The 9,051-nt window shown below is 44.0% G+C and overlaps 1 protein-coding gene across 3 annotated transcripts in view; it reads left to right on the top strand.

Annotated features, from left to right (window-relative positions):
* Positions 1 to 9,051, top strand: part of asic1b (acid-sensing (proton-gated) ion channel 1b) — a 145,018-nt gene that overhangs the window by 110,626 nt on the left and 25,341 nt on the right. Inside the window, exon 1 of one of the 3 annotated variants that reach the window (XM_017036698.2) lies at positions 294 to 1,386. The exons of the other annotated variants lie outside the window; for them this stretch is intronic. Within the exon in view, the coding sequence (XP_016892187.1) occupies positions 772 to 1,386 (615 nt within the window). The 5' untranslated portion in view covers positions 294 to 771. Of the gene's footprint in view, positions 1 to 293; positions 1,387 to 9,051 lie in introns of those variants that run through there. 3 annotated transcript variants of the gene reach the window in all.

The following is a 9,051-nucleotide window of genomic DNA, read 5'->3' as shown; positions in this document are numbered from 1 at the left end:
AATACATCTGTGTATTACTGTATCTGTATGTGAATATTAGTGAGAGTATAAGTACATATCATACTGCCCTGTCATATATATATATTTGTGCATATATACATATTATTCTATATTGTAAATATATAAACCTATATTTATATACTATTAACATAAAAATACATATATTTCGACGACATGGAATTAGTTTGGATTTAAGATTAGAATTAGGATTTGGATTAGGATCACTGATTAATTAGGATCCAGCATATATTTGTAGAGTGGGGGCTAGATACTATTGTGTGTGCGTGTGCGTGCGTGCGTGTGCATAAAGGAAGACAAATGGTCTTTTGCTTCTGGGGCAATCGCCGTGGAAACTGCGTGTGCGCGCATTAAGTGGTTGAGGAGGCTGGAATTGAGAAGTGCGACCGGGGGAATTGTTTTGTTTTTTTTGTTTTTTTTTTTTTGGAATATTCTTTCAGAAGACGTGATTTGATGGAACGATCTCGTGGAGCTAAGTTTGCTCAGTGAATCCCAGTGAAGGACGAGCTGTGGAGGGAGCGCTGTGTGACTGACAAAATCCTCCCTCATCACTGCCACAGGCTGATGCCGAGCGCCTGAGAGCACGGAGCAGACCGTGTGCGCTCCTGCCTCACACACTCGGACACACACACACACACACACGTACACACACTGACGAACATCCGTCAGAGAGAGCGCAGAGGCGAGTTCAGGATCACGCACTGGAACCACGGCAGGACCCATGTTGGAGGCGCGCAAAGGCGTCTATCCAAGATGTGCCAGAGCGACTCATCTGGATCGAAAAAGAGCCCGGGCTCCCTCACCGAAGCCGGGAAGCTTTTCTTAAAACACACCACGTTGCACGGCTTGAGACACATCTTTCTCAGCGGCTCCTACCCCCGCAGAGTTGCGTGGCTGCTGGCTTTCCTGGCAGCCCTGGCTCTGCTGTTCACCTGGTCCTCCAACAGAGTCCGGTACCTGCTCTCCTCGCCCGTCTACACCAAGGCGCACATGGTGTACGGCAAACGGCTGGCGTTCCCCGCCGTCACCATCTGTAACCAGAACCTGCTGCTGCCCCGGAGGATGAAGAAGACGGACATATTCAGCGCGGGGAGGTGGCTGGGACTTTTGGGGAGGAACTGGCAGCTGTCCCCCGCTGCGAGGGAGGCGCTCACGTCTGTTAGAGGCCACGACGGCGAGGGCGCAGTGGGCGAGCCGCCCTGGTCCCCTCTCTCCAGGATCTTAGACTTTAACCACTTTCTTCCTCCTCCTCGGCAAACCCAGCCGTCCATGCAGCAGCTGCTGGACCGGCTGGGACACCAGCTGGAGGAGATGCTGCTTTACTGTCGGTACCAGGGCGAGTTGTGCGGGCCGCGCAATTTCAGCACGGTAAGTGCAGGGGCAAAGTTCTGCCGTTCTCTGACTCCGTCCCCGCCACCTCCACCCTGTCTCCATCCTGCCAACAGGTTAATGCAGCGTTTATCTGAGTCAGCACTTTTATTAAGTGCCTGCCAGCGGCGCCCATGCGTGAATACCGGGTAATTTTCCTCATACATCACGGAATTAGCTGCAGGCGGTGCGAAAATCTCCGTCCTCTTGCACTGTTGCTTAGTAATGCGCCTTGAAAAGGTGATTTAAAAAAACAACTGCGTGATTGAAAAGCAGTGAAATGACCAGAATTTACCACCAGTCGTTAGCCATCTGTACACTTTCAAATGTGTAAACTTTATTTGCATTTCATAGGTGGAGTATGCTGAAATAAATAAAAAAATGACAACCCTTGCTGTCATTAAATACATGTTTAATTGCAAGTATATAGTATTTAGCCATGTGAAAATGTTTACCAAAAAAATGCCCACTAGGTGGCAGTAATCCAAGTTAAAGAATGTAGAGCTGCTGTTCATACCAAAGTAAAATAGAGCATAAGGTTAGTCAAGTATAACAAAAAGTTTTCCTACTGCGCTGTTGACCATGTGAAGTTTTTCACTCGGAACAAAGTAGAGCGTTGTGATTGCGAAGCTCTTATTCCGCGCAGCTAAAAGTTAAACAGCTTTACTGGAAAACCCGCGGTTCCCAGCAGGGCTCAGTACGAGACCATATGGTCCGAACGGTCCTCTCGTCTGTCGTACATCTCAGTAAGATCAATATCTGTATAATGCCTTGCTCTCAAGAGACCAATCTGCCCCTAATGAAGACTTTTGATTCATTTAGCAACGCTTAAAACACTCTTCGACATTGTGATGGAGAGCAGCGAGGGCTGGCCTCAGTGGGAAGCCGCGGCGCCATTGATTGCACTCCATCATTGCTCAAAGAAAAACCACGGAAGCCGTTGCTGCTCCCTCCCTTCACTTCATTAACCAAATCTGTTCTGAGTTAAGTAGATTTACTTCTCTTGTTTGAAGCACACTGTATTTATTATGTATTTCTGTGTTTATTTTATGTTTTGACGGAAATTCAAACTTGGTCGCTGCCCTAAGTCTTCTTGGAATGTTACCAAATTTCCACTTGGAAACCCTGCCACTTCTCCCCTTCGCACATTTCCTAACGTTCGGAGCCACAAAACAAGTTATCACAGACAAACACATGCCTTTTTCCCACTGTCCTCAGGGGGGATTAATGCTGTGTGAAGTATTTAAAGGTGACCAAGCAGACGCAACCTATTCCAGAGATAAACATTATGCCACGGTCTGACTTTTAAGGGGGGTGTGGAGGGGGGGGGGGGTTGTGTTAGCACACAGATAATCGATGTGTGGCCTCTGGGTGTGTACGATGAGTCGGGCCAATAGAAGTGGTCACACTTGAGAAGTGGGATGTGGAGGAGGGAAAGCTGGCATGTCCACATACAAAAGGCTGCAGAATATATTGGCTCCTGTGCAGGAACTCCCACATGTTGAAGGTCCTTTGAGATTGCCGTGAGTGTCGACTGCCCTGCACCTCTTTGTAGGCTTCCTAATCACATATATGGTAAATCAGGGAGAGCACAGCATCGATTTTGTTTACCTTATCCTAACAACTAGCCTCCGGTGTGGAGTAGTACCATATTGACTGACTGACTGACAGATCCTAGTGCACAGACTAATTGGAGGTGAATGTATGAATCTGTGCTCCTAGTGAGAGCAGACTTTGTTTATGTGTACATATATTAAATTCATTTATATATACATATATATAATTATTCAGATTATTTTATATTGATGTCATTATCCTTTGTAGGAATTCAAAGATAGTAATAATAACAATTTTTTATTAGATATACAATATACTGGGGGTCCTCAGCATATGCTGGAGTTCCATTCCTACAGTGCAACATAATTCCAGTTTCACCACTAGTTGGCGCTCACAAACCGTAATACGTGCCCATGTCACTCACCTACACTAACACAGTGGTAACATCATGGTCAACATCGTAATGAACAGAACACGATCAAACAAGAACAACACAAAGAAAAGAAGCCAATGCGTGATGTGCAACTGGTGAACGTAAACAAAGTCGTGTTCCACCCATAGCTCCGCGTTACGATGTTTTTTCCCCACTCAGCTTGCCAACTAGTGCCCATGCAAACTAGATGGCGAGTTTTTAACACCGTACATTAGAATCACGGAACAAAACTTTCATGATAAATTTATGGAGAGGGGCGTCATAACCACGAACCACCGAAATTTATGGAGAGGGGCGTCATAACCAGAGCGTCATAACCACGAACCACCATCGGTCGGGGACGTCGTAAACTGAACTCTTGCTGTATTGTAACTTGAAGATGCAGGATATTGGTACGAAATGACATTCCCAGAGAGGAGTCACAAATGGAGGGCATAAAATATATGGTTGACAGTAGTTGACCTTCATTCATTACACCGCTAATAATGTTTACGAAAGACAAGCTAATTAGAAAAATGATACCTGCATTACCTTATAAGGACATGAGCTACTCCATAGCTTTTTGTCGAGTCGATTAAAAACTGTTAAATTGATTAAGATCCATGAGTTTACTGGGACATTACCAGGACATAGGTCTTTTCAAAACTATTATGAGCCAATGCATTGTGGGTGCACATACAAAAAACCCCATGATGTTGCCATTGCTCCTTATTCTCTCCTACATGATTACAGATTCTGGCTTTGGTACCTTTCGTTGATAACAGTTTCCACGCACCACAGAATTTCAGCAGCTTCTCAGCACAGAATGCATTCCATTAAATGGGAGAGCAGCCTCCGTCTTCAACCGCTGTCATGAACCACATGCGTTTGACAGAAACAGACAGCTCCTGATATATATAAGCAAAAACATCACCCATAAAAGCACGACTGTTCTGCACCTACTTTGAGGTGTTGGAAGCTGATCATACAGAAATGTCTGACAATGCATCAAATGATGCCTCGCCTGCAGGAAAAGTGTTGATTCCATCTTTGAGCTGTGGTTAACGGAGGCATCAATGAGTGAGTTCTTAGTTGAATATTTTACCGGTCTGAGCAATTTGTGGCCCAACCTGATCAGCTCCTACGCCTCTGTGAGTATTCTCCTTCCTCTTGGCACGTCTTACCGCTGTGAACTAGCCTTTTCAGCTGTTCCTCCACCGGAAAATAAATACTGAGATAATAATAGATGAACTCAGAACTGCGTTAGGCCTGCAGGCCACAAAGGAAAGTCACGCAGCGAAAACAGGGTCAAATATTGACTCGCATTTGCATTTCTTCCATCTGCTCTCATTTTTCTATTGACTTCTAAGTAATAAAGTAATATCGGGAAGATATTCATAGTCTTTTAATGATCTGTTTCTGACACTGGTGTCGATGTCAGAGAACGAGGTCAAAAAGAGAAAAACAACATTAAAATTTTGATGAGGAAAAGCTGCTGCTGCTGGAAAAATGACAGCAAAAATGACTGAAAAATAACAACAACAATGGCACATTTGACTAAGAAGTAGACAGCGTTGTGTCGTAAAGTCAGTGGTCACACCGTGAGACTACACCCTCTAGTACAGTAGATGGCAGTATGCGACTAAAAACGTTGGTTGTGACCCACTATTAAACCAAGACGTCAGGTCCCTACGTATCAATCAATGATCACCAACACCCGGGCCGCGGACTAGAACCGGTCCGTGAGTTGATTGGTACCGGGCCGCACAGAAAGAACATAATTTCTGTTTAATTTGTTATCTGATTCTGAACAATGTTTTATTTCGAAAAATCACTCGATTCCCTCCGTCGCATCTGTCTATGACTCACACTACCACTACCTTCTTAGAAGGTCTGCTCCGGCTGGTAACACATACATGACCGCTAAATTGAAAGCCCCAAGCTAGCAAAATGAACAAAAAATAAACATCTTTGGAAAGTTTCTTAGCTCAGGGTAAAAGATCCAGTGAGGAGACAGAAGAAGAACCTTCGTCTTCAAAGAAAAAGAAGGCTGCATTTAACAGACAATTCCAGGAGTCCTACTTGAAAAATGGATTAATTGCGACCATGTACCGAGCCCGCACTGCGTAATACACCGCGAGTGGTTCTCTAATGAGACAACGAAGCCTTCAAAACTTGTTCTGCATTAAAACATAAGCACGATGTTACGAGGACGCTGCTAATAACGTTTAGCATTATATCTAGAAAATACCATTTATTTAGTTGTATTTATTCACCAAACCTTAAAGACCGGTCCGTGAAAAAATGTTCAGACATTTAAACGGTCCGTGGCGCAAAAAAAAACGTTCAGGTGTTTAAACAAAACGTGGGAGGAACTTCCTCCACACAAACAGTGTTTTACAGAGTTTCTGTAAAGAAAGGAACTCTTTCCAGTTAATATATTGATATTATTGTTAAATATATTCACAGTTAGTGAGGTGAATCAGACCAGACCAGTTTGACTTTTAATGAGAGGAGAGAAACGGTGATGTGCAGTGTTTCTGGAAAGAAATGTGCATGTTTTTTTGTGTTCTGTTGTTTAAGATCATTTCAGTTTATGAGGTAGAAAAGACTATTCCAGTTGGTAATGGTACTCTTACAAAAAGTTCTTACAAATAAGGGATCACTGTACTGGGTCGTAATTTGTCTGGAGCTCATTTTGTTTAAAAATAATCGTATGAAATCGATTATTAAAAAGAAAAACGCGGCTCATATCGTTTTGTGAGTCGAGTGTATCGTTACATACCAAATCATGATTAATCCTAATTTAATATTATCTTACTGGAAACTGTGTAGGAAATGCTGTGTAAATGATTCAATCTTTGATATTCAGGGCTGTCAAGATTACTCAGTTAATCTGTGACCGAGCAGCCAATTAATCTGTTGACAAATCTTCTCGTTTATGGTACGGATAAAGGCTGAGGGTCATGTAAACACTGAGGCATCAAAGTGTGCATTCATGAACATCATCGATCCACATACAGAGGATGTGGCGCCATTACTGAGAGTGTTGCACTTCCCAACTTTCTCTGTTGAACTTAATTGATTTTTATTTGACAACAGTTCCCCATTCCATTAAGTGCAGTGTGTGTGTGTACCACAAGTACAGGCTGGAAACTGCAGACTACCGCTGTTTTAGTGGAGTCTTATATTGGTTGAAGGTGTGTGTGTGTGTGTTTGTTACTGTTACAACACATTACCCTCCTTATCAGCGCTGATTAGTTGGCCTAAAAATCAGCGCGGGAGGAAAGACGCTTCTTTAGGGAGCTTGTGGAGTCAGCTGGTGCATCTTTGTCGTATCGTCATGAGGAGTATGGCTGAGGGCCATCTCGGCAGTCTGGGTCCGTCTGTGCGTGTGAATTATTGATGTAAACCAGGGACTGTGACATTTCCACATCCTGCATGAATTACAGTTGCTGATTTCCCTCACAGGTTGAGGCAATCTTAATTTTTAATTTCTGTGTGTATACAACTTGACGAGACGCAGAAGATGTGTTTTCACGAGCTCCGTGATGCATATGCCAGTTCACAGTTCACAAGAACCAGAGCAGCCGCCTCGGGGCTCCTCGGTGTCTTAGTCTGATGTGTTTTAACGTTGAAATGATGAAGTTTTCAAGATGGGCCGTCCTTGTGCAGCACGTTCAAGTGCTGCGCTAATGTCTTTACCTATCTGTTTTCTCCTCTCTGTCTTTGGTTACAATGAGCTCTGAGCCTCATTGGAAGACGTCGACCTTGACTGTCAGCAACTCAGGGAAACACAGACCGATTGACGAAAAGACGAGATGAACCGTTTTGAGATGTAGTGTTTACCTGAAAACTGCAGAGGATCCAGGCACGTCCAAGGTCACCAACGCTGCTGCTGCTGCTGCTGCTGCTGCTGCTGCTGCCGCGCTTCACTCCAAGCAGCCGGCACTATCTCCTGGTTACCACAGCAACTCTGACTACTGGCCTCCGGTAGTCAGTCACCACATTATCAGCACACATACACAGATGGCATGCAGGGGTGGTTATGGTACACCCGGCCACTGAAGGTATCACCCACTCATATGGTATTCCCACATTTGTGTTTAATACACACAGTCACCCTCAGCCACCGTCACTAACATCTTCTCTTCTCTTCGTCCCTTTCTCGTCACATGTTCGGATTTCTCTCGGGTAAAAACGGTCCTTTGGTGCTTTGGATCCAAATAGACTTTAAAATGAATTGTTCTCAGAAAGAAATTGGTTTTATTTTGAAGTGGAAAGCAGTTTGGAGTCTCGTGAGGGAAATCAGCGGACAGCAGTCAGGTGTCGGAGTAATAGACCTTTTATTTCCCCTTATCACTATTGTCAAAAAAGTGCAGTTGTGGTTTTTCACATTTTCTCTGTGTGTAACGGCACTGGGAGAAGGACCTCAGTGGTGTTTCATTGATTTTATTTGGATGCTGCTCTAGACTCACTGCACATAAGCAGTTTTTGCGACCTGGGCTGTTGAATTACTTTTTTTCCTCTCACTTGAAAGGTCACGGCGTGTCGACTATCAGCGTGGTGTTTATCACATTTCTTCAATTTGTGCCTTGAAAGCTCCGCCAGAGCCAGTCAACAGGACCAGTCATCGTGATTCACGTTCTCCACGTCCACAGCTCACATCACGCCAACTCTTCTGATATGAGCCACGGCTGCAGCATTCCTCTCTGCGTCGTGCATCTGCTGTTTGTGATATCTGACTAATGTGTTATGATGCACTCACATTTGATTCGTGTGTCACTGCTGTGATAAATGCCCCTCCATGTGTTCCCAGGGTCGTAACAAGGCACTTGGGCAAGATATGAGCCTGCAACCTTTTCATGAAAGGCCCCTCTGGATGTGGTCATTTGTGCCACTCTCTTGTAATGGAGCCTTATCTCCTTTGTAAGCTGTGGTTGTGGACAAAGGGTGTCTCTAAGAGTCGTTTGGGTTATTACGTCTCCACGGCTGTTCCCATTCTAACCACCAACGCTCTCTGCTTTCCTTTCGCTGCTACATTATGTGGATGTCAAATATTTGAAGGTGAATAGTAGGTTGTTATGATGCAGGATGTAGTGGATCTTTTCAACTAACATCCTATTTTGGACCGCCGCCATGATTCCCCATTCCCTAATGTCGAAGATTTGATTACACATCCATTAGTTCAGCGGCAATCATGTCTTTGCCAATAGGTCAACTCTTCCTGCTGTGGTCAACCGTCCAGGAGCCAGGAGGCAGCATGTACTGTGTATGTACTCTGAAGTACATAAATGTCAAAGGGTCTACGTGTTGGTTAGGTTCCCGTGGAAAAGATGAAACAATGACTTGGATGATTTGATCAAAGCAGAATCAGGAAGTGACTCAGTGACTCATCCTTCCCCTCTTTCTTGGGCCTGAAATTGAAGGCCCCAAAAACGCATGCTAGAGCAATGATACGTGAAGAGAGATTACTGGATAAGCAGTGCACATCATTCTGACCATGTGTTAAAATACAGTACGTTATACATTTTAATCTGATTTTTTTTGTGATTTTTCAGTGTGTGCAAATGAGGACATGTATATTAACTGTAATAGACCGGATGGTGGTGGAATTATTATTATAATTTTCCGTGCATTCAAATGTGCTTTAATCTCATCATTTTCATTAATTACCATGATTCACACTTATTTGT

This window comes from Cynoglossus semilaevis, chromosome 11 (assembly GCF_000523025.1).
Source record: "Cynoglossus semilaevis isolate Cse_v1.0 chromosome 11, Cse_v1.0, whole genome shotgun sequence".
Taxonomy (NCBI): Eukaryota; Metazoa; Chordata; class Actinopteri; order Pleuronectiformes; family Cynoglossidae; genus Cynoglossus; species Cynoglossus semilaevis.
This window is presented reverse-complemented; position numbering and strand designations above follow the sequence as displayed.